A 26,993-nucleotide genomic window follows, 5' to 3' on the forward strand; every position below is an offset into this window, starting at 1 on the left:
AGAACTCTGATACTTCACTGTTCCATTAGCCTCCTGGGACCATGACCAGGTAGTTTAACTCTTGTTCCAGAAGCTAGGTTGTACCTCAAGCCAAAAAATCACTGCTCATGATAATTTCCATACCAAATTAGGCCCATCTAGGTTGTCCAATAAAACTCACTAGAGATTAAGCTGTGAACCCAATATGGTGGACCTCTTTCCCTTGCCAAATATCTGAGGAAAAAATAAAGAGCAAATATTAAATTCCCCTGTACTTCCTTGTAAATTAAAGTCCTGAATATCGAAGTTCATAATTCTTAAGCAAAATAAAAAAAAAAAAAAAAAAAAAAAAAAAAAAGCAGTTAAGGATTCAGTTTCTTTCCTTCCTAATTTTGTCTTCTGCTCAGCCTTAGCCAGAGGGATCTCAATTGATTGTCTAGGTAGAGTTTGTTTGTTTGTTTGTTTGTTTTCCCCTTCAAATAAAGTGTCCTGGACTCATCAGCATTTTCAAAGTTGCATTAATGCATCCTGAAGTCCCTATATCCTACTTTTTTCCAAATAATTCAGAGAATTATTAGGACACAAGCAATTATCCTGTATCAATGTAACACTCATAAATTTAAAAAGATACAAGAAAGTCCCCAGCTCCAAGATTAATTTATCTCAAGCAACATTATGTCCCTTGACCTTCGGACTCCATAATGCATGTTACTCCTACCAAAAACCATAGAGACTTAGGGCATGTCTGAGGCAAGGAGGGTAGATAAGGAAAATCTTCAGCTAAAACAGGATTCTGGTGAGTTTGGGGCAGCTATCCACATTGGACATAGCTTGTTACCATTAAATGGTTAATAATTAGGGGAAATGGTGAACCTCAGGTTGGGTGGAGGAGCCTGTTTGCACCTACTATCTTTGTTCTCAGAGAGTGGTATTTGAAACACACCTGTCTTTTTGCAAAGTCTAGGGATTTGCAGTGGTGACCTTCTCATGCCCAGGTGTCATTTTAGCTGCTCTACTTTCTTAAGTGCTTGTTTAAAGCCTCTTTGACCTTTTTCTTTTCTTTTTTTCAGCCCCTGTGTCCAGGCCTATGAAACCCATCTCTTCAGAAGGTGACCCTTCTGGGGCCTGTGTGACTTGGGGCCTAGAGAGGATCATCCCTTATGCAGTGCTGCTCTTCCTCAGAACCTAGCCTGCCCTCATGTTTGAACTTTCCAATTCTTGAATAACTTTTCCTACTCATGGCAACAAAAATATTTTCTTTAGCCACAACTTTTTCTGCAGTAGGAAGGCTCAGCTGTTTTGTTTTTATTTGGCATTTTAACCAGTTTCTTCAAGTATTCCCTTCTTTCTCTATTATGATTTATGGATCTCAGAGTTTTTTTGTTTCTGTTTTGTTTTTATTTGGCATTTTAACCAGTTTCTTCAAGTATTCCCTTCTTTCTCTATTACTATTTATGGATCTCAGAGTTTTTTAGTTTGTTTGCTTCTGTTTCACCTATGCTTTCAGAGCTAGACATTTGTTTCTCTAATATTGCCTTCTATGTTCTGTATTGTGTGGTCTCCCTCAGTGAGAGATGTAAAATCAAGGAGTTCTGAATCTACCAAGAGTATTCTTTGTTTAAAACAAATCTTTTAATTTTCATGACCTTGAGTTGGATGATTCTCACCAAGGGGTCCTTTCCCATCATGGCACATCCATGTTTGGACTTATCTGCTATTGTCTCGCCTGAATACCCTTCTATTTGTCTCATCATTTTTTTGAACCCTTCATCTCAAAGTTTCTCGACATGTTCACTCAGGAACCAGGCAATATTGGCAACTCCATCTACAACAGCTGACACCCTAAAACTCACCAGGTAATGCTTCAGATATCTTACCCTGATCTTTCCAGATTTTAATTCCTAAATCTGCTCATATTTTACATAACCACTTTGAATAGCTGCTGCAGACTTCAAGGGAAGGCCCCCAATTAATCTCATAAATGACAATCTGCAGATTTATAATGTGCTCCTCAGTTGTTTCCTGGATCCTTCCTGTCTCGCTGTTTATCGGGAGAGTCAAACTGCTCTGTTCTCTGTCTCTGTCTTTTCTGATCACTCGTTCTGATCAACAATGACTAAAATTACCTCCCTTATATATAACCCTATCTTGGAAAGCACTTAGATTCATTTCCCTTTTGTGTAAATCCACTTTGGTCTTTAAGACCTCATATTTCCTCTTAAGTAGATTTTCCTCTTCCTGAATTCATTAATACTTCTCCAATTAGCTCTCTGCAGGTAACAGAGCTAAAACCACTTCCTGAATTATGATCCTTTTATTTAAAATGTGCCAAAATTTCTCCCTGTCTCAAGTCCTTGCACTTCTCTACCAATTTAATTCATTAGAATAAGACTTCCAGATACACTCTTTATTTAGTAAATTTTAGGCCTTTGCCATTACGATGATCTCATTCAATTTTCCTTCCACTTCTGTCCAAGTGGAAGCTGTATTTCCAAAGTAGTAGGTGACCATTCTACTTTTACTATTCATTAATAAAATCATCCCTCTATGCTGAGCCACAGCTTGGATTCTGAAAACCAAAAGTCATGAACACAGTATATATGATTAATGAATCTACAGAGTCCATTGTTATGGGAGATGGTCTTCAGAGTCTCTGGACAAGTCACATAGAGCCTAAAGGATAGGCCACCTACCTAAGTTCTCTCTTAGGAGCTTGATGTGGTTCCAAACAAAATAGCAAGACACAGCATCTGGCACAGCTGATCTATTACTAGTTATGTTAGTTCTTATATCCAGAATTTAAAACGGAAAGCTAAACCCCTACGCACTAATGCTTTATAGCAGAAGGATTTACTGCGTCTGCAGTTTAACGTCTGGGTCTGCAGTTCTGCTTGAGAAACACACTACACACACCAGTGCCTCAGCAAATTACACATTAAGAGAAGAAAAGACTGTCTTCCTGATAATGTCATTACTGTTGGGGTCAAGCTGTGCTAGGGTGATGAGGTGGACATTACCCACAGAGACCCCAGCAACCTACTCCACGGGCCTGGACAGGATTGTAGCTACTGTGAACAACCAGTCTCAAAGGCCCACATGGACAGAATGTATTAAGGCTAAGGCCTACCCCTGCCTAGACTGTCCTAGAACACTTGGTATTCCCATGTGCTGTTTTTTTTCTCCAGATGTCCACACAATGACTATCTCTTTAGATTTCTCAGTCAACCATCCAATTAATAATGCCACCATCTTCCCCTCTAGACTTTCTTGAATGGACTGAAAGATCTTGGGTGAGAGTTTGGATCTTTGGAGCACAATGTATCAACATATGTCAGGCAGAGTAAAAAAAATAGAAAATGAAAGGGCTGAGATGTACATGTCCAGTCCCCTATTCCAAATACAACCCTCAAATAAGTCACTCCTTTTTCCTTAGGGAGGAGTGGGAGAGGGTATGAAGAAACAGGCAGGAGGTGTTCTTCAAATACTTTCAAAGGGATGGAGAGTCCTATTTCATGATAAAGTAGGAAATCAAAAAGGAGAAAAAGTTGTTCATTCTACATTTTTGATGATGATGATGTTTCAAGAATGCTTGAAAAATTCTATAAAATATGGTGAAAATCACATTTGTAGGAAGTTGGGAAAGTTCTTAGGGAGAATATTTTCTAATTGGGAGTTGTTCCAATGGGAAAGCCTCTTGAATAGACTGTCCCTTCAAGACTACAAAAATTTATCAGAAGATGTGAAACTACAATTTTCCAATCCCTGGTGATCTCAGATATTATCAGTCAACAGTTAACACGGGCTCTCCACCAATCTCTATGCAAAGGGAGTGGAAATCTGGGAAGAAGATACCAGGGATGTTGGTGAGAGTCTCTCATTTATTTTGGGCCCCAGAAATGACCCATTCACAATGAACATATCATTTAATTACAGAGGAAACCTCAAATCCTCCTTATAGTTGAAGGATAAACATAGTCTGATGCTGATACCCAATGGAGCTACTCCATTAGGTTTTAGGGAGTTGATTGTGGGATTGAGAATGAATTTTAGATATGTCTGTTTCACTTTAAGCAGTGGTTCTCAAGTAGGGTGGTGGTGAATGAGGTGGTGGCTATTTTTTGGCAATGATAGGATAGTTAGATTGTCACAACCAGAGGTGGCACTACTGGTATCTAATGGGCAAAAGCCAGGGCTGCTGCTGAACATCCTTCAGTGCACAGCCCCCTACAATAAAGAATTGTCTGGCCTCAGGAGTGCCAAAGTCGAGAAACCCTGAAGTAGAGTGTGAAGGAGCAAGGAGGATAGGGAAGTACCAATATCGTAAGATTTGGTTCAATTTAACATTTATTGAACACCTGCTCTGTTCCAGGCACTGTGCTAGGCACTAGGGACTAAAAAGATGATCAAAGCAGGATCCCTTAATGATCTTATTGCCTGGCTAGAGAAAGAGGCACAAAAACCCTGTAATAATCTTTGATAAGACCTATTTTGTACTCTCTACAAGCTCTGAAATCCTCCCTATATTTAGCATCTCTTGAAAAAAAGAGGACTTTGGATTCTTCATATAATTTTCTTAGAAACGTATATAGCTGCCAGCCTTAAAAAAGATTGGGATGATGATAATCTTTTTTCCAGGGGAAAAGTATGATAAATGTACATGCTGAGATCTTATTTTTTCTGAGATCATAAGGGATGTTATCCTCCTTCTTTCTGAGTATAGGGCTTTGTGCTATTTCATTAAAACTGAAAGAGTTCGTTCTCCTGAAAGTTTAGGAACCATACACATGTTTACAGACAAAGGGCCAGAAGGCCAGCTGTTACTGCAGCATTATTATGGCTACTTGATAAAGCCAATTGGTATAGAGAAAATGAAGGAATGGGAGAAACAGCAGAAAATACCAAACTCAATGTTCTCCTCTTCAGGTAATAAATCCCTAGACCAATGTTAACATGTTATTTAGAGTCATATGCAAATGAAATAGAATATTAAGCTCTTTCCCATGTTTGCTTACTCAGCTGGACAGACTCGAGGAAAAACAGAAAGAAACCTACCGGCGCATGCTGGAGCAGCTGCTGCTAGCAGAGAAGTGTCACAGGCGCACCGTGTATGAGTTAGAGAACGAGAAGCATAAACACACTGACTACATGAACAAGAGCGATGACTTCACCAACCTGCTGGAACAGGAGCGGGAGAGGTAATGTGCACACATGCCAGCAGCCACGTCTGGGTGCCTGCAGACTCTACAGGTCTGTCCCTCCCATCAGGGATCAGACTTCAGTACACTGGGACCACAGACAGGCATCTAGGATCTAATTCCAGTTTCTGAATGGTTTGTTACCAGACTGTGAAACAAACTTTTACCATATTACATAAATATGTTTGGGGGTGCATATAAATAGGGTACCACATTCCCAGAGTGATGTTAAGAGCCATAAAGCTGGAAAGAAACCCAGGGAGCTTACATTTGAACTTGATCAATGAAGTACCTACATTTGAAAAGCCTCTCCACTAATTGCCTTCTATTCGAAATCTACTTTTTCTCTTTTGGGTTGAAATCCATTTTTTCAGGAAGGCAAATTCTTAAACGTAACCATTATAAATGAATCCTACTCATTCTTTTTATTTTTTATTTTTGGTGGCTGGCTGGTACAGGGATCAAATCCTTGACCTTGGTGTTATCACACTCTAACCAATTGAGCTAACCAGCCAGCCCCAAATCCTGTTCATTCTTTTTTTAAAAAATTTTTTTTATAGCATATTCATTGTTACAAATCATACTTATTCTTTATGCCCCTTATCCAATCTCTGCCCTTCCCCCTCCCCCTCCCCTTTCCCCTTTCCACTCCCCCTACCTCTTCTAATATCTATAGATTTGTTCTCTACGTCTGATAGATTAACTGTTCCTCTGTTGGTTTGTTGCCTAGATGGTCTGTCCAGTGCTGAGACAGGTGTGATCAAGTCCTCCCCTATTATCGTAAATCAGATGCTTCTTCTATTATTCTGGAGTGTGCTTTGTACAGAGAGAGGATCTCTTTTTTTTTGGTCTCCGCTGGTGCCTCTCTTTGTGTCAATGCCATGAGAGTCTGATGTGCCATCTGCCTGGTGGCTGTGACTTCTGCTAACTGCTTTTGTGGCAGCCATGGCAATTGTGGTGGCTATGGTGGGCTACCCATGTGAAAATGGTGTTTTTGGTGTGCTCTTTACCTGGTTCGGGCTGGTTCGGCTTCCCCCAGCTCGATGCCTCATTCTAAGACATTGTTGCAGAGCAGTTGGGCCAGAGAAGGAGAAGGGAAAGGGGAGGGAAAATAGGGTGGGAAGAGGAGGAAGGAAGGGGAGCTGATGGAGGCCCGTGGCCTCACCTCATTCCTGCAGGAGAAACCAGGGAGCTTCCAGTGGTGGCTGGGTTGTCACTGGGCTGGATGCAGATGTCGGGTGTGTGTGTGTGTGTGTGTGCGTGTGTGGCTGAAGCCCATGGGACTGGCCATGCACCAGTCCCTTGAGATGACTCACTGGCCTCTGAGTTGTTCTTTTTCTCTGTTGTCTGTGACTCCTCGCTTCTATTTGGGAACCCTGTTAGTGATCCTGCTGGCCTGGGCGCCAAGGTCCTCCTCTCCCTGCCACCTCCAGGCAACTTCATAGGAAGGGCACAGCTGTGGCTTTTGCCAGCTCTTGCTGCCTCTGCTCACCAGCTCCAGCCTTGAAGTGGCTGGGGCTGGAAATGGTGGGAGTGGTCCTCCTCTCCCTGCCACCTCCAGGCAACTTCATAGGAAGGGCACAGCTGTGGCTTTTGCCAGCTCTTGCTGCCTCTGCTCACCAGCTCCAGCCTTGAAGTGGCTGGGGCTGGAAATGGTGGGAGTGGTCCTCCTCTCCCTGCCACCTCCAGGCAACTTCATAGGAAGGGCACAGCTGTGGCTTTTGCCAGCTCTTGCTGCCTCTGCTCACCAGCTCCAGCCTTGAAGTGGCTGGGGCTGGAAATGGTGGGAGTGGTCCTTTCTTTCTCTCATCATGGCTTCTCCTGACTTCATGAACTCCGGAAGTCTCTCCTCCTCTTCCCCTGAGCTCTAGTGGCCCCAGGTTGGCTGTTGTTGCTTTTTAATAGTTGTAAATTTGTTGATTTGTGGGAGAGAATGACGCTGGGGACTGTCTATTCCGCAATCTTGACTGGAAGCCCCAAATCCTATTCATTTTTAATACCAACTATTAAATTTTCCTGTAGGTATTCAGTTTTCTCAGGCCAGGGATTGCCATATTTGAAGCAGAGATACCAAATTGAAAAGCTGTGTAATCAACTCTTCTAACTGAAAACCATCCAGTTTTTCTCAGCATCTTTTAAATTATTCTCTCCCTTTCCTTCCCTCAGCTGAATCTCTACGTCTGTGAATTTCACAGTCATTGAAACCAACAACATTCTTTTAGTTACTAAATGTGTCTGCTTCTGTGTTTAGGACTTGCAAATTGGGAGCCACTGGGGAACAGCTTTATTATCTATTTAGTTACAAAAAAGAGATCTGGTTTTCCCAGATTAGTTTACGTACTAGAAAAGGCTATCACAATAAGAGAGTAAATAAAAGCATGAAGCAGAATAGGTTGTGTTAAATATTTTTTTTAATTGGTAATGTTTACTTATTATTGGACTTGGCACATCCTTGGGGAAGGAGAAATGGCAAAGAGAATAATAGCTGAAGGGTTACATAGTATATTCCAAAACTTATAATTTCTTATGCTTGTCTTAAACTCCTGTAAGCTAAGGCTTATCAGCTTCCTGTTGAAACAAATAGATGATCTGATTTGACATTTTTGGGCAACCAGTGAGAATAAACCGCACCTCCTCAGTCCAGGAGAACTTTCCAACCTTAATCTACAGATATTGCAAACAGGGTTCTAAGGACAGTGTAAATTACATATATCTACAACTATCATCTGCTTAGACATTCTGTGTTGGAGTGTGATCAGGTAAAAAAGTAGCAACTTGTTTCTTATAGACGTTTAAAAATATCTGAAATCAGATAATTTTAAAAAGCCCCTGTGTGAATTGTTTTTGATAACTTTGTAAATTATTTGGTTGAGAACCAGATGTTTGTCTTTTCTATAATTTCCCACCTAAGCCAAGTGCCTGAGGTGGCACAAGTTCACTTACAGGGTTGTTGGTTTAATTGAGGCCTGAGGATGGAGGGATCGTACTTATCCAGGCTGTTTCTTTTTCTTTCTTTTTTGTTTTCCTAATTTTTGTATACTGTGAGAGGAATTGAAATAACACATGATGAAGGGCTTTATAGTTCACAGAGTACTTTCATATTCATTGCACATGAGCCCACCCGCCACAGATGTGTTTATTTGCTAACATCAGATGGTCGACTCTAGATGAACAATTCCAATCCTCTTCCTCTTTTGGAGTCATTTAATTTTATTAAAACAACTACAACCACCGCCTCTTCTGAGCAAAGCACCATGTAGAAAGTTTTAAAATTCAAAGAAAAAAAAATTAATAATTGTTTTAACGTGCTTTTGATACTTTGGCACCACTGGGATATGTCACCGAACTTTCATGTTTTAGATAAGAATCCACTAAGACCTTTGGGTCTTAACGTCCAAACCACTTTACGGTTTTAAAATACTATTTTTGATGGAATGGGTTATACTTTAGTGTTTGTTTTGTTTTTTGCTGTCAATATTTTTTCTCAGCTGACTGAGCACCAGGGCACACTCGGAGAGATAACATTATTCTAAATTAAAATCCACACTAGGACCCTGATAACTGAAGTGGAGTCTCTGAATTTCACTGCTTTTTGAGGCGTCCACGGTGACTGGGTCGCCGAGTTCCCGGGCAGTGAATCCTTTAGGATTTTCTCGGAGGTCATGCCTGGGATTCCTGCTGCCCTTTGGAAACTGCGCTGCTAAATCTGCTTTGGGTTAAATCCTCTGTTTGAAGTAAGCGGTCATAATTAGATCTACTTATGGGAGCTGGGGGGATGCTGACCCTGAAGCTTTCTTTCCTGTGGGCCAAGTCGTTAGGGAGCCCCTCCCCAGCTCGGACCACGGACCGTGTCCCGGGCGCTGCACCCCTCCTGGCTCCGCTGGGCCCGCGCGCTGCGCTCCGGGCGGCTCTCGCCGGGCTCGCGCGACTCGGCCGCTGCACCCGCAGGGGAAGCTGGGCTGCAGCTCATAAAGAACCGGCATTTCTGAACCGGCACAAGTAGTCGCCCTCGTGTAGACTGTTCCAAGTCCTTTGCTTCTTTGTTTTGCACTGCCTTCCCCTTCTCCCGAAAAGTCCCTTTCGTGATCAAGAAACAGAGCCAAGAACTTTCCTTGCGAAACATTTCCCGTTGTTTCAACTTTGAGAATGAGTAAAGTTAGTGACGCTTGAGATAGCCTAAGTGGTTTTCTCCTTATAATCACTCACTCAGTTTCTCCAGCTGGGTGTGCGAAGCTGCAGGTTGTCTCCACCCCAGACAGCTTTTTGATTCAGTGGTGGAGGGATAATGTGGGAGGCGGAGCAGAGCGGAGGACTCTCCTGACACCAGGAGAACCTAAGCTCTGTTCTCCATACTTGTCCACTCTAGTAAGGGTTTCTCACTTCTTCCAGAAACAAATGGTTAAAGACAATAAAAAGGTACCTTTTTACACAGCATTAGTGGTAGGTGTTGATAAGCAATCCAGATTCAGATATTTGATGAAACCAGGAATCCGAACCTTTGTGCATTGCAAAAGACTCCCGAAATCAACCCTTTCAAGTCCCGCATTCTACAGGTGGAGACACTGAGGCTCAGAACAATTATGTAGCTCAACCAAGATCAAACAGTGCAGGCCACCGTCTAGCAATTTTGTGCAAATGAGTACCCTGTGCTAAATTATGTTTTATGTTTTCTTTTTGTGTCTGTAGGCTCCCCACTGCTATGCTCTTATGTACAAACTATGATGCAGAACCTTACAAGGCAGAATGATGGTTATTGTGAAAATACAGGCACAATACAGATTTTAGAAGCAGTGGTGTCTCTAGACTATCAAGGTAGAAGCTTCGGGACAGCAGTCTGTTGGAAGGAGCAGCCTGGGGACTTATTTTGAAGCTTAGTTTGAATAGCATACAAAATGTTTCACCTAGGTTGTATTCTATTTGGAGTGGTTATGATGGGTAGCTGATGATGTTTATGGGGGAGCTAAATAAAACCTCCCTCCAACTACCCCCTGGTTATTGCTACTGACCTAGACGCCCTAAGTGTAAAAACGGTAGAAGCAGAATCTATTTTTCACTTTTTGGGAGTTGTTAAATTCATTTTGTATAAAAACTCCACAAACTAAGTACCTAAAATTGGCAATATATGGTTCGGGGGTTCCTTTATTCCAAGTCAACAGACTGTGATAAAAATTTATTACCATTATTTACTGCACTTTATTTTTACAAATAGTCATAGTCCCAAATTAAAAAGAGAAAATAGCATGGAAAAACGTATTGGCTTAATTAGCATTGTTAATAATAAAGACGAAAGTATCTTTTACTGCATTAATTAAGATTGGGTAAAGAAAGCTCCCTTGCCTAAATGCTATATTCTGTTTGGTTCAAATTTCAAGTCAACCTGACCTTTAAAGGCGTAATTCTGAGCACATGAGATCACCTTCGGAGCTTGTACTTTATTCCCTGTCTGAACTGCAAGACTTGTGATTTTAATCTTAAGCTCCACTTAGGCCTGCTCCAAGAATGTCAAAACAGAGAGAACACAGTAACATCGAAAAGTGGTCTGGGACTTAAAGGAATATTGGGGGGGGGGGGATGTGTGTGTGTGTCTGTGTGTGTGCTAATGATGTGGGAGAGTGCTGTCTCAATCTATCACTGTAGATATAGATTTTAAAGCTTTTGGATTTTATAGGTTCAGCTGTGACTACATAAATAATTACATCATCATATAATATTGCAGCAAGGCTTCCAAGTATAAGTTCACGTTTTAAAAGTGCAGATCATCATCTCTAGAGAAATCTCAACCTGTGAAGCAGAGTCTGTAGGAGCAGGGGCTTGAATGGAGGGGAAGCTTTCAAGCCCCATTTTGGTATTGTTCCCTTAAGTCAATTGCAAGGGAGGTTGGGCATTTACCTGGTGGCCCATGGGACAGTCTGTATACTTGCCCATGTGGGGGAATGAACAGTCAGAACCTACTGTTTTTGAAAACTTGCTCTAGAGGACTGAGATCCTTGGAAATATTCTTAATCTACTTTAGAAGAAGATTTGCATTGGGTTCCCCAGCACATATTGCTTAAATTTCTTAGATTTAGTTGCCTTATTTCTAAACCATGCTGACAAAATTGACTTTTCTCACTGGTAGCTCAGAGGATTGCACTAAAGCACTGCAGAAAAAGGTTGTTGATGCCGTGTAAATAAATGCTTAAGTCTGATCAAGCAGAAAGTAATCAATAGGTGAAACATATCAGCAGGAAACAACTGAACTCACTTCTCTGTTCTGAGCAGACTGCTAGAGGCTGTTCAATAGCAGAGTTAATTTTGTTGACATCCTGATAAGCTAGACACACATACCATCTTGTTTAATCCTTGTGAAACTATGTGATGTGTAATTATCTCCATTTAGCAGATGGCGAAGCAGAGAGGTTAAGTTCTTTCTAAGGTGTCTTACCAGTAGTTCATCGGCAGAATCAGGATTTGAAAAATAACTTTTTCTACTTCCAAGTTCTTACCTTTTGAGTAAAATGAATATCTCATTTCCCCAATGCACAGAGGAAGAAAAAGTGACTAGGAAAGTTGGTCAGTGACTTGGACTGCACACCATTCTGTTGCAGGTTTAGGATCCAAATTCAGACTCTTAACTTGGTTCTGAGATATACCACCTACTGTTACACACTGACCAAGAAAATTGCTGGGAATAGACAACTTTTTTTTTTTTTTTTTTTTTTTTTTTGTGACTCATGTGTATTTTATTTTATTTATTTATTTATTTTTTTCGTTAAATTTTTATTTTGTCAATATACAATGTATATGATTATTATGGCCCATCACCGACACCTCCCTCCCTCCTCCCTCTCTCCCCTCCCCCCCCAAGAATGTCCTTTCCGTTTGCATGTTGTAACAACTTCATAACAGTATAGTTGTTATATCTTCTTCCCCACCCCACCCCCCCGGGTTTTTTTTTTTGGGGGTGTGGGGGGGGTTATTTTTTTTTTTTTTTTTGTGACTCATGTGTATTTTATTTTATTTATTTATTTATTTTTTTCGTTAAATTTTTATTTTGTCAATATACAATGTATATGATTATTATGGCCCATCACCGACACCTCCCTCCCTCCTCCCTCTCTCCCCTCCCCCCCCAAGAATGTCCTTTCCGTTTGCATGTTGTAACAACTTCATAACAGTATAGTTGTTATATCTTCTTCCCCACCCCACCCCCCCGGTTTTTTGTGTGTGTGTATGTGGGTGAATTAATTTGTTTATTTTTTAGCTCCCACCAATGAGTGAGAACATGTGGTATTTCTTTTTCTCTGCCTGACTCGTTTCACTCACAACTTTTAGAAAAGAGAGGAATTAAAATTCAGAGGTCCAATAACCTAGCTAGAATATGTTTTAGAATTGATTTTCTGATACAACACAGGATCAAACCCCATCTTCTAATTCCTCTTGCCCTTGCAATATGCAAATCCCACTTCCTTCTGGAAAATGTGATTGAAGTAAAGGAGGCTGAGGTGATGTGGTATGACACTAGGGCACAGCTCCAGTGTATGTTTTGGGGGATGGGTTATGTTTTCTGTTGCTTATGACAGAATACCTGAAACTGGGTAATTTATTAAAAAACAAAATTTATTCCTTACAGTTTTGGAGGCTAGGTCCAAGGTTGATGGGAGGGGGGTGCATCTGGTGAGGGCCTTTTTTTCTGGTGGGCACTTTCTGCAGAGTCCTGAGGTGGCTGAGGGCATCATATGGCAAGGGGGCTGAACATGCTAATGTGCTAGCTCAGGTCTCTCTCCTTGCAAAGCTGCCAGTTCCACTCCCCTAATAAACCATGAATCCATTAACTCATTAATCAATGAATACATGAATGGGTTAATCTATTTATAAGAGCAGAGCCATCATGATCCAATCACCTCCCAAAGACCCCATCTCTCAACACTGCCACATTGCGGATTAAGTTTCAACATGAGGTTTATGGGGGACATTTAAATCTTAGCAGAGTGGATGGGAGACAGTCCAAAGGAAGTGATGTTACATCTTACTTGAAGGGACCAGGCAATCAGACTAACTCAAAAAGACAGCTTCTCAGAGTTGGGAAGTTTGGATTTAGAAAAGATGATCCTTTTAAGAGATCCAGGATATTAACACATCTACTATCAGCATTTTGGAACTAGGAGAAGGTCACTCATCCTTAACTAGGAACCCCCTGGTTGAATATGAAAGAGACCAATAAAAATGCCCTTGAGGTTCATTTCATCAGATCTCACCTGTACAAAAGTGCTAGATTTTGGGTAGATGCAATCTTTTGCTCAGCTTCATAGCACCCTAATTCTCAAGGTCATTGAGCCAGCAGCCTCTGAGCTAGGACTCTTTAGAGTCTTAGTAATATAACTTTAACAGGGATGCCTAGAAAAATGGGTTATCTAAAATCCATTAAAAAAATCCATAAAAATGAGTTAGCAAAATTTCTAATTAACTAAGCGTTGTGCTATGAATTAATTTACTTTTACTGCTATAGAAAATATTTCTCAAATGCGTTTTTCCTTCCTTTAAAAAATATTTTAATATACCATAAACTCCAGTTAAGTCATATTTGATGATTCAGGATTTTGTAGTGCTGCTACTTGGGTGACTCTATACCTTACAAACTTAGAGTCTATTAGATTATATTTAAATCTAAATGTCTTTGATCACTGTATTGACCAGCAACCCAAAAATAAATAAAATAAAATAAAATAAAATAAAATCAATCAATCAATAAATCTAGATGTCAGTTGTGATTGCATTTTGTTGTAGATAAGGATGGTGAAAATATTTTCTGGATCTTAGTACTTAAACTGGCTAACTAAGAGTTTTAGTTAATTAGATTCAATATATTTGGACTTTTATGATACCACTGTCACCAGCACCAACACCAGTAGAACCTGGACTAGGAATGACCCTAATAATACTATACAAAGGGGTGAGATAATAATCAGAGAGTGACCCTTTAAATTCTGGTCACAACAAGTTAGACAGAGAAGCTGACAACTGTCCTGGACAAAGGTCACCGAGGTCTCAAACTCAAGTGCCTCCAGAGCCAGTCAGTAACAGAATGAAGCAGACCCAGTTCTTCATGAGTAGTAGGCACAGCTAGACTGAAGAGACCATGCTTTGGCTACCAGGAAAGTTGAAATTCAACTTTCAAATGAAGGATTAACCCCATTTTAGGTTGTGGGCCCAGTGTTGCCAATTTTGGTTTTTCAGAAAAATACAGAACTCTGATTTGGGTAAGACATTCCAGTTCTTCATTGTTGACTCAGATTTACAGAACAATGTTTATTAGTCCATTTCTGTTAGTCCTGAAACTGGGTAATTTATAAGGAAAATGACATTTATTTCTTGTAGTTTTGGAGGCTGGGAAGTCCACACTCCAGGGAACACATCTGGTGAGGGCCTTCTTGTTCATGGGGTGACTCTCTACAGCAACTCAGGTTACCACATGGCGAGAATGGGTTGAACAAGAGAGAATTAACCTCACTTACACTCCTTTTAAAGCCATCAGAATCACACCCATCACTCCATGGATGGCTCAGTCCATTCATGAGGGCACAGTCTCACAATCTAATCACCTCTTTAAAAGCCCCACCTTTCAAATACCATAATCAAATTTCCCACTACCTTATCATTGCTGCAACAGAAGTTAAGTTTCTAATACATGAACTTTTGTGGGACACATTTGACCTATAACACAGTGTATGGTGAACAAACTCATCTCTTGGCACTTTTGTATCTAAAGCAGCTAGTTTGCAACCTCTGATAGCCTATATATTAGGGAGACTGGAGCCTATGAGATGGCCTGGCATGGGAACCCTGCCAAATAATGTGCTCTGTTTGATGGTGACCAACTAACCCATTGTGACACACACTTAAGGCATAGGAAACAGAAAGAAGGAAAGACAGCAGAAGCTAACGAAAAAACACCAGAACATAGGAATTCTAAGAGTGAAGAATAGCCACATCCTAGGACTGTGTTTACAATGAACATCTATTTCTGAGGAGATGAGAAGCCTTGAGTCATAAACATTGCTGTTGAATTACTAGAACTGTAGGTGTATGCTAAACAATGATGAGCAATGTTCCAGTTCTCCCTGAGCCTGTTTGGCTGCGAAGACAGTTTTCTGTCTTAATTCACTTTTGGGGGTACTCTTTCTAAGAACTCCCATCATCTTAGGTAATCTGAGTGACTCTGTCCCTTACAACCTCAGAGACAAAGTGATGTAAAATTGTTATAGCTCTGACATTATCATTTGTCTATGCTCAGTTATAAAATTTCACTAATATGTAATAATAATTGGAACTTTTGACCTAATATTTCCTGTTACCCATCCCCATTTGAACAGCCAACCAAGAGCAACCAGTGCCTCAAGGGAAAGTTGTCATAGCTAAATGAAAGATGTCAATATCTTGTCTTTCAAGTTCTAAAACAAGAATATAGGTACAGCATTAGAAAGAATATGTAATCAAATGGATCCAATTTTCTTATTTATTAATTTATTTTTTGGCAGCTGGGTTGTAAAGGAATCAAATCCTGGACCTTGATGTTATCAGCACCACGCTCTAACCAACAAAGCTAACTGGCCAGCCCTAAGTGGATCTAAATTTTGTTTATCATCCCTCTTCTCTCCCACTTAAATAAGATGCTTCCCTGAAAGGAGAGAAGTAAGAAGGCAAGAGAGGTATATGTTGTGAGACAGTAGTCCAAAAAAAGAGACTATGTTCTGAACTTTGTGTATGTATGTGGGCCAGGGGAGACAAAAAGGTGGAGAGTGATATAAAAAGGTGGAGAGTGATATAAACTACAGACAGATTTGGTGTGGAGAATTTGAGACTGAAGGGATTACCAAGTGGAATCCAAGTGTGTCTTAGTGTGCTTGGATTCCCATAACAAAACACCATAGACTTGGGTGGCTTAAGCAATAGAAATTTTTCTCATAGTTCTGGAGGCTGGAAATCCGAGATCAGGGTGCCAGCATGGTCAGGGTCTGGTGAAGCTGCTCTTCCTGGTTTGCAGAGCACCTTCTCATGTGCTCACATGGCCTTTTTTCAGTGTATGCACATGGAAAGAGAGAGAGAGAGTGAGAGAGCAGGAGCTTTCTTCTTCTTGTTATAAAGCCACTAATCAGATTAGGGCCCCAGCCTTATGACCTCATTTAGCATTAATTACCTCCTTAAAGCCCTATCTCCAAATACAGTCACATTGGAAATTAGGGCTTCAACATATGAATTCTGAGGGGACACAATTCAGTCCATAGCAAAGGACTGGTTGGTTCCAGAGTACTGGTGGTGACTTGTGACCTTCAGAGGATCATCTGATCTAAGTATAACTCCTTAAACTGCAGTCAGCTCCTTCCCTAAGTTATTCTAGCTACATGGTGCCAGACACCTTCAAAATCTGTAACCTAAAGACAATCGTTTTCTTAGTCTCCTTCATTTTATTTGGAACCAGGTATCTGTAAATTCAAATCCTGACTGCCACTTACTGGTCTGTGACCTTGGATAGGTTATTTAACCTCTCTGATTCTTGGTTTCTTTTTCTATAGAATGGTGATAATCAAGTACCTCATAGAATTAGTACTTCATGAGATAATGAATATAAAACCCCTTCCCCAAAATATAGCATATTATATCCCAAAGTGATCATTTCTTCTGCTCACCCGTGTATTAAGCACTTGGAGGGAAACTATGTAAGTTTCATTTAATCACAATTTATGTTTTATCAAACTCAGACGTTTGGAGAACAATGGAAAGTATTGGAAAAGTAAACTCTTCTGTTGTTTAGGGGCAGTTGTTTCTGTGTTTAATTATAAGTAGACTAGTGAAAACCAAAAACATACTACAAACAATTACAGAATTCAGTACAGTGGGGTGGCAAGGTACTACATGGAATCAACATCCAAAAATCAATAGTTTTCATATTTCCAAGTGGAAAAATAATATCAACTATATTAAATATAAACTGTCTAGGAATAAACTTAAGAATGTGAAAGATCTACATAAAGGAACATGTTAAATCCTACCTAGAGACACAAGAAAGACTGAGACCAGTGGAAAGGCTTACCATATTCTAGGACTGGAGGACTCAACATCATAAAGACGTCGAGTCTCCCTATGTTAATTGACAAATTTAATGTGATCCTCATAAAAATAACAAATTTAATATGACCTAAAAATACTTTTTTCAAGTATGGGAACTAAATGGAGTGATTCTAAAGTTCATATAAAAATATACAAGCAAGAATAGTTAAATTTTGAAAAGAAAATGTAGGAGAAAAGTTTCTTACCAGAAACAAAAACTCACTTTAAAGTTGATAAAATAGTGTGGTAATGTACATGAATAGACACATCAATGGAGCTGATAGAATTTCTGGAAATGGAATATAGTAGATATAGAAATTTAATATCTTTTAAAGATGGCATTCCAAATCAGTTGGAGAAAGTTGGATCCCTTAGTAATGGCTGTTATTATAGTCATTTTAATGTATAGTACAGATAATTTGTTCATAAACACAGGAAACAACTGACAATATTTTAGTCAGGGTCATTTTCCTCTGGCCTAATCTGGTTTCCACCATTTCAGGAGAACCATTTGTATAATAGTTGTGTTTTATGTCAGGGGAAAATTTAGCATTTATTTTTTAAATTTCCAAGGGACAGATAAATATTATGTAATAAAAAAATTATATTTGAGGGCTCAAATATAATTGTGAAATATATACCTGGAAAACAATGACTTACTTTCTACCAAAAAAAGCAATATTATGATTTTTAGCTACATAAAATTTTATGAGAAGTAAAATATGTGGAAAGTATACACATCCTTTGGAAGGAAAACTGCTATAGTAATTTTGCTGAGGTCATAAATTTGCTGATGTATTTTTATAACTTTGGATATTAAAAAATAAATAAAAAGAAGTGATAGGACACACTTTATATCTTGAAAATAATACAAGATTACACACAACTTGGACTGATTTATTAAAATAATCTGAAGAATAATAATTTGCTTTTTCCAACAGCTGCATAAAACAAGCTGCTTTAAATGAGAAATAAAGCAAATCTGAAGAGCTACACCTAATAGACTACCAAATTGAGGGATGTAAATCTCTCATGTATGTATTTTTTGTATGTATTTTTCACAGAAGTTATTCTGTCATTTAGTGGAGTCCAGATACAAATTCACTTATTTAGAAAGTCTAGTATGGATTTACCTTATAATTTTTGAATAAAAAAATTGATTGTGAGTGATACAGTATATGTATAAAAATGGAAATGCACACCTATTTTGCACTATTAATCAGAGAGCCCTGAGGAACTAGAACAGATGAGAAGTTTTAAGCAATGCAATGGAAATCTTCAATAAATTACAAGCAGTCCAGCTAGAATGGTTCTTTAACAAATTTTCAGTCAATAATTACAGCCTCAGAGTCTACCCAATGACAAATAAAGAGACAGAGAATAACTAGTGCTTTGTAGTGACAGATTTTTAAATTCTTTCTGATCAGTACACAGATAGTATCACTTGTAATCCAAGTAATTGTAATACTAGACAGTTGATCAATTCTGACATTCTTTCCGTCAGAAAATGCAAAAACAAAGTCTCCTATTTTTTTTTTTTTAATGAACTGAAGCATTAGTGAGATGTATAAATTCCAGAGAGAACAAATGAATCCAGATTGCAAAAGCAGTTGGATTAAAAGAGAAAATTTTCAGCAAGTGTGTGGGAGTTTTTGTTCCCTAAATTCCAAACTAGTTGGACTGTGTTTTTAATTGATCTAATGGTTTGTTTCAGCACCATGGAAAAAATCAGGTATTGAAAAGTGTTAAGTCAGATTACTCTTCTGGAATGGAAAACCCTGGGACTACTGCTCTAAATTGGTGGTCATTTGTCACCATAATAAAAACCAAGTAAATGTTGTTTTTGTACAAATTCATATACCAAGAAAGAGTTAAGAAAGGAAAGTGCTGGAAAAATGTGTCTCTTAGCATCAGCACGAATAACTACATTACTTTTATATTTTTACTTTTTTTCCAAGGTGGAAGAAGGTACTCAGATTAGTATTACAAATCCTGGACTCCAGAGAGGGAGTTGGAACTTGGGAAGGTGGTGTTTTCAGTGTTTGGAGGTTGCTCCTTTCTGGCTCCTTGTCTGTGTGTGCACTCTTTTTCCAAGAATGCTTGTGTTTGGAAAGTACTTCATGGTGGTGAAAAGTTTGAACAGAAAAGATTAATCAAAGGTTGGGTCTTTCATGCTCAATGCATAACGTATTCAGCTCTTGGATGTGAGCTCTTAGCCAAGAAACTATTCAAATAATATTCAGAGGCTGAATGTGAGCTTCATCAGCCATCAGGCTAGTGGGCAACTTTGCTTAGTCTTAACTCATTCCTCTTAAGTTAAAAAATGCTGTGCCTTACAAATTTTCTTTATATTTCCTCCACAGCTCCTACTATCCTATAAGAGTTCACTGAGTTACTTTTATTTATTTTATTCTTAAATGCTTAAGGAAACACGTGTCTGATCTGAAGTGTAAAGGAAACAGGAAATGGTGAATCGTGGCTGCTACGCATTCAGTGTGCTGTTACGGGGGAGGATTGGTCTGGTTGACCTAGTCTTCATCATTTATTACAATGTCATCAAGTCCTGTATTCTGATCAGGGAAGTGTTCTTACTTCACCCGCTCATCTACCCCCCACCATCGCCCACTCCGATACTTTCAGATTGGCTTGGCTTTCTGATGCTCTCAGATTTGTCTGACTTCTCCTGGAATCTGTAACATACTAGAAGTTTTGGATTATATTTCTTCCAAGGAAAGAGGCATAATTATGTGCAGAACTACTGCCCAGACTTATTATACTATTCCCAAGCCTCTGGGAGAGATCCTGGAAAAATGCACCCCTCACCCAACTAAGGAACACAAGTGCAGTGCTTCTAGCATACTCTGTGACATTCTTCTTCCTGCCTGCTCACTCCAGCACCCCAGTCCACATACTTCTCAAAGTTCTGGAGCACCACCTCCTCTGCTGCAAAAAATGTCTTCTGAGATGAAAGCACTTTGAACTGGCAAGCCCAGTGATCGCCCACACACTGAGAAACTTCCCACTTGCCATATGCTAAACTAGATCTTTCTCATAAATGTTCAGGAATCATGTCCTCTTTATCTCTTCTTTTCCTGCTCAATTTAAATAAGGAGCAATTGTCAAGAAGACTTGGTTTTGAGTGTCACTTAGTCAGGTCATGACGCTCAATGGCAACAGATGCTTAAAGGATGGTAGGAGCCTGGATTGTCTGTCTCTAGGATCTAGTGCTCTAAAAAGTTATGATTGTTTTTAGAAGATCCCCACCCACAGTGGACTTAGGACTTGGCCTAGGGACTGATAATCACAATAATACCTTCCACATGCATTATATTACATTGGAGTACACATTTCAGTGAATACATGCTAAAGAGTTTAAGAGAGGGAGAGGCTCCATTTGGTTGTATATGATTTATAGAAAAAAATATATTAATCCTCCTTAAATAAAAATGTTTATTTAGTTCATTAGTAAATGATAATTGAGTAAACATCCTTACCTAACCAGTACATTGGAAGTTTAACAGGTTTCTCAATCTTAATTTGTCCTAAAACTCTTACTTACCCACTGCAAATCTATTCCTCCTGGTTGTGGCTATTTCAGTTAATGCTAGTTCCATCTAATTACTCAAACTAAAATCCTAGTAATCCTTAATTCTTCTCCTTCTCTTAACCTTCCAAATATAACCAGCAGTAAGTTGTATTGATTCTGCTTCCAAATTATATTTGGAATTTGTTCTTTTTTCTCCAGAACAATTGCCATTGCCCTAGTCCAAGATAAAGTCTTATCCAAGCTACTATCACATTGCTTGTCTGGGCTACTACAATAGCTTCCTTTAGACAACTTGTTTCTACTCTTGTCCTCCCTGCCTCCAAGAACATTCTCTGCATATTAGTCATATAAATCAGATCTTTCAGAATAAAATCCAACTCATTACTACGGTGTGGCAAATTGGGCCAAGTCAACTTGCTTGTTTCCAAATGTCAGATCTTATTGGAAGATATTGGTAACTCATAACAAATGATATATCACAATGAAAACAAGTCTCTAACTACATTTGCCACACATGCAGTTATTAGCTAGCAGTATTTGTAAGCTTGGTGTAATGTCAGCCCCCTGTCCTGTAGACATGCCCACAAATTTTCTTCATGAAAGCTTCAATCAGGTAGATGCAGCAATATACCAGCTGCAGGATCAGTTAATTTTCTGGTTAAGTCAAGTGATGTAATGCTCTCCTAAGTTTGGGGAACAAAGGACCAAATTGTGGCCTGGACATAGTGCAATACTCTAAGGACATTAGGTTGCTGGGCTCACCAGGTTCTTATACCCATTCATACAGGGATGACAGTACCACCTATCTTGAATCACTCATTTCACCAATAAAAAACTCATTTCTAACTTTTCTTGTGCTAACTAGAAAACCTTGTAGTGACATTGAAGGCTTTGTGTCTTGTCAGAGCTACCTCTGGAGTACATCCTTCTGATAAGGATACTTCACATATTAACTACCCCTACGAGTTATTCGAATGGACCTTGTAGTTCTCTTCCTTTGTTCTCCATGCTCTGGTCACATTGGCCTCTTTTCTGTGCCTGGAACCTTCCACACTCAGGGCTTTGCACTTGCCGCAGTCCTGTCCGAAGTCCCCTGCCTCTGCTCTTTGCATGGCTGGCTCCTTCTGATCCTTCAGCCTCAAATGTCAGTGCCTTAGGGAAGGTCTTTACAGAGCAGACCCTGTGCCCTCAGTCCCCTTTAACAACACCCTTTCCTCAGGGCACTTATCACTAGAGTGTGAGCTCCACCAGGATAGGAACCTTGTCTGTCTTGCTCAAACTGTATCTCCAGGGCCTAAGACAATGCCTGGTCCTTGGTGGGGAACCAATTAAGTATCTGTTGAATGAGTAAGTAGAAGATACTTCCTGAAGACAGAACACAGAAAGCTGTGGTCCTTGCCCTTCAGGATCTAATAGTGGGAAATTTCTAGCTACTGTGACTCTAAGGAGGGTAACTACCACCATTTAAACATCTCTTCTAGGTTCCAAGAGGCTTCTAAGAAGTAATGTTATTTAGCCAGGGAATGTTAATTAATTACATAAATACAGCCATTTTAAGTGAGTCTTGATAGTGGGGCTTTAAATTAATTTTGAATGTAGTGTTTCAGTGGTATTAAACAGGGAGGAAAAAACCCACATCCGTGATTGACCTTTCTAGTATGTTTTTAAAAAGATTTTTCAAAAGTATTAAAACATCTTGCTTTATCATTTGCCTCTAAATATTGATTTAATGTGGTTTTGAACATAATCAGTGACACCCTGGGACTATAATTCAAGCTTGAATCACGAGAAGCAAATCGAATGCGAGATATCACTTGACTATATAATCAATCCTGACCCCTCGATTTTCTTTTTTCACATGGGTTATATATTTGTCTGTGTCAAAATTAGGCCACACACTTATTTGTATTTTTGCAAAGTGCCCACCATCATCAAGATGAATAAACTATGCATAAGTATATTATTAATTATTTATTGTGGTTCCACTACATGTCAGACTCTGTGGCCTTGACTTTATTTGATTTTGTCTTCATAAAACACCACAAGTTAAAATCCAAATCCTTATTATACAGCTGAGTAAACCAAAGCCAGAGGAGTTATAGAACATTCCCTGGGTTATCTCCCAAGTAGGTGCCAAGCCCAGATTCAGTCTATCAATTGCCAAGACGCACCTTCCCCCAACACTAGTGCAGCCTTGCAGACACTAGGTGGTGGCAGCATCTTCTTTTCTTCAATTTCTTTTTTCCCCACCCATATTACAATAGCTAAAAAACAAAACAATAAACAAAACAACTAATTGGTTAGCTATCTATAATTTTACCTCAACCATGAATGTTACTCTATGTAACTTTTACCAAAATAATTTTATAATAAAAATACAGTTATTCAGTACTGCAACTTTCCCACCTGCAGTAATTATTATACTCAGTTCATGCTATTAAGAAGTTAGACGTATTCTTAAAGCAAAAGGCATGACTGAACATTAGGGATGCAGGAAGCGATGATCTCAAACTTATTTTTTCTTTATATTCTTTTCTCTGACATAACATAATGTCCTATATTTATGTGATATAAAACATCTGAGGATTTAAAAATGCTCTGCAGGACTGGCCGGTTAGCTCAGTTGGTTGCAGCATGGCGTTGATAACACCAAGGCCAAGGGTTTGGATCTCCCTACTGGCCAGCTACACGCCCCACCCCCCAAATGATCTGCAAACATTTAATTCTATTAACCTTAAAGTTAATTTGATTACTTTATCTGGTGTTATGCTTTTGTTCTGTAATTAAAACGGAATTTTGTAACATAAATGACATAGATAGAAAAAATTATATTAGAACTTTTAAATTACCTAATGGCTTTTTGACTGAATTTATCATTCAGGAAGGAGGGAAGAAAGGAAAGAAGGAAACAAGGGGAAAAATAGAAAGAAAGGAAGAAGAAGAAATAAGAGAGAAGAGAGAAAACTAGTTTGAAGGTGATAGAAGATTTTGAAAACATTTTGTATGAATGGTGATGTAGGCACTCCTTGAAATTTGGCTAAATGTATTCAACCATTTTCGTTTGTGTGGACAGCAGTTTTTTAAAAAAACACTCAGGGAAAAAAATTCAGGTAAAACATTTTTCTAAAGACAAAATGATCTTTAAACAAAAGGGTACTTGGTATTCTGTAGCCCACACTATGGTATTTCTATTTAGATACAAGTAAATTAAATTAAATTAACTGGCACTTCGGTTGAAACACGAATTCTCTCCTGTTGGCTGAATGATGAGGCTTTAGTGGGATCCCTATTTAAATTCCAGCATGTGCTGAATAGAACCGTATAGTTTAGCTAGTTTGAAAAATCAGGAGTGAGGCCCATTTGACGTTTTATGCATATCTTTTCTTTATCTCATTCTTCCTCCCCAACTTCACCCCTCTCCCCAGTGCATTTTCCTCAGTGTGGAGCATAATTCCCGTTCAATTGCTTTGCTTCTTAAGAGCTGCCTTCCCTTCCAGTCCTGAGCAGCTCCACCCCTTCTCACAGACCAAAGTAAATCTGCACAATAATGAACCATATAAGGGAGGAATGACATCATCAGTTAGTGGTCCCAAGCTGTTTTGCACAACATTCACCTTTCATTGTTCTGATGACAGGGCTGGAATGTGACGGTTAATTCCCTGTGGAGTAGGTGGCTGAGCACGGCCTGCTGCTGTTGAACAAACTTCAGTACCCCCTCTTAAAAACAAAAACAAAAACAAAAGCTACTATGCTTCCTAGTATTAAGGTAAGGAAGTCAAGATCTGTTTTGATTTAAGCAATGTTAGTCTTGTCCATGCGCATTTCATTTGTTAATAGGCTTTCTTGGCAGTAAACTCATTTCTAAGTGTGATTGCAAAGAGCATCTTGGAAGCTGGGTTTGTACACTTATTTGTAGAACCCAGAATAATCTGACAAGAGCTGTAAGAACTCGACAACCTTTCAGCTTACAGCTACAAGTTTTACTGAGGGTGGATGGTGAAACCCTTGAAAATTACCAGCTTATCGTGACTTTCTTTGATGCCTCAGAATCCTTGATTGGAACCAGCCACGATGCACTTTGTTGTGGTATGAGGAGTGCTCCTGTTTTTCTAGCGAGGGGAGAAGTAATCTCATCCTACAGAAACATTGGGGAGTTTGTATCAGAACTGAAAAATCTCTTATCTTACTACCCAGTCCTACTAATGTGTTCTGAAGGCTTATAATAGACAGCATTTCTATACACTGTAAATGTATCTTCTAATTTATGATTTCTTGATGAGCAAAAAACTAATTTGAGGTAAAATATTATTTTCAAAGGTTTGTTGTTGTTATTATTTTTATGTGGATTTTCTGCAGATCTCTCTTTACATATGTGGAAAAGGCTCATAAAAGTCGGCAATCAGTTAGAATGCATAGTGACCCAAAGAAAGCCACATTTGTTCTGAAACATTCAGTGTGGCAGTGAAAACAAGAATAATAAAGCAAACAGGAAGTTTTATTTCAAAGTGAGAATGAGATTAAAGTTTGGACTATGTTAAACAATTGTGTAAAAAGTTCAACTTTAGTAATTTTTCAAAATGCCAAAAAAACTTTGTCTGAGTTCAGCAGAGTATATCAAAATAAATAGCTTGTATTCGGTGCTCAGTAGGGCTGGAGGGTACCGTGTAAGTCTTTCACAAAAGAACTTCATTTGGCCAAAACCAAATTTTTCTAGCATGATTTTTAGGTTCGTATGACCTATTGTATAGAAATTTGAACACAAAGCCAGATGATATGGCTTTCATTTGGGTAGATTTAATTTGTATAACTGATTGTTAATAATGTTTTGTCTCTGTGTTTAAAGTGGTGAAAATCTCAGATTCAATCATGATGAAAATCTTGGGTTCATTACATTGATTGTCTTGGATTCTTAATTCCATGTGACTGGATGAACTTCTCTTTACTTGTAAAACTCCTTTTCACAACAGAAGGGTGCTCACATGTTTTTTTTTTCTAAATTAACAATAGTCAAGATCAATACAAAATTAAGTCTGGGATTTTGGAGTTTTGTTTATTGTTTTAATTTTTATTTTTTGCATTAGTTTTAAAGTTGTTCCAAAACTGGGTAAAATATTTATTAAATAAATGTTAACATAATTTTTAAAATATTTAATAAAATTTCACATACACTTATATTTAAAAGCTTTTTTAAAACTGTTAGCTACAATGGCAATAAATTCTACTATCATTTTAAAGAGGGAGAGGTTTACTTTTCCAACTAAATAAATGCATGGAAATACACTACTATAAGGGATTTATGTACTTAAGTTAATTTGCTACTTAATTCATGTCTACATTATTTTTTTTTTTTTCAGCATCAGGAAGCACTTTTTATTTTTTTTTAATTTTTTAAAACTTATTTATTTATTTATTTTTTGTCTTTCTCGTGACCAGTAAGGGGATCACAACCCTTGGTGTGGTGTCGCCCGCACCACACTCAGCCAGTGAGCACACTGGTCATTCCTATATAGGATCCGAACCCGTGGTAGGAGCGTTGCTGCATTCCCAGCGCCGCACTCTCCCGAGTGCGCCATGGGGTCGGCCCCATGTCTACATTATTTTTTTTTTTTTCACCACCGGGAACCACTTTTTTTTTTTTTTTTTGTCTTTCTCGTGACCAGTAAGGGGATCACAACCCTTGGTGTGGTGTCGCCCGCACCACACTCAGCCAGTGAGCACACTGGTCATTCCTATATAGGATCCGAACCCGTGGTAGGAGCGTTGCTGCATTCCCAGCGCCGCACTCTCCCGAGTGCGCCATGGGGTCGGCCCCATGTCTACATTATTTTAAACAAATTTATGAAAATAGATTTACCCCAAAGACAACTTAGATTAATAGTATCTTAATGAAAAGTTTTACAATAGAATATGTTTTTATATTGTGAGTTCCCATAATGTATAAGCTTAAAACCATGACTTTTGCCCAGCACTCTATAAAAGCATGTATGGAGTAAAATGATGTATATGATTCCTTTGTGGACTGTCTTCAGCTCGTTGGCAGAGTCTCAGGAGATCTCGTTCCTGCTGCCAGCTCCTACCCTCATTTTCTGTGTGATCCCAAGTGCATCCCACAGGGGAGAGCCCCTCTACTTAAGCATATGGGAGGATACCCTCATACTGTGATTTCAGGGACCTAAATCCTACCT

At 39.0% G+C, this 26,993-nt stretch overlaps 1 protein-coding gene across 1 annotated transcript in view; it reads left to right on the top strand.

The window, feature by feature from the left end:
* Positions 1–26,993, top strand: part of FILIP1 (filamin A interacting protein 1) — a 179,316-nt gene that overhangs the window by 133,016 nt on the left and 19,307 nt on the right. Inside the window, exon 4 of the mRNA XM_008574281.1 lies at positions 4,996–5,174. Coding sequence (XP_008572503.1) covers positions 4,996–5,174 — 179 coding nt within the window. The remainder of the gene's footprint in view (positions 1–4,995; positions 5,175–26,993) is intronic.

The sequence above is a fragment of the Galeopterus variegatus genome, unplaced genomic scaffold (genome assembly GCF_000696425.1).
Source record: "Galeopterus variegatus unplaced genomic scaffold, G_variegatus-3.0.2 Scaffold1027, whole genome shotgun sequence".
In the NCBI taxonomy this organism is placed as follows: Eukaryota; Metazoa; Chordata; class Mammalia; order Dermoptera; family Cynocephalidae; genus Galeopterus; species Galeopterus variegatus.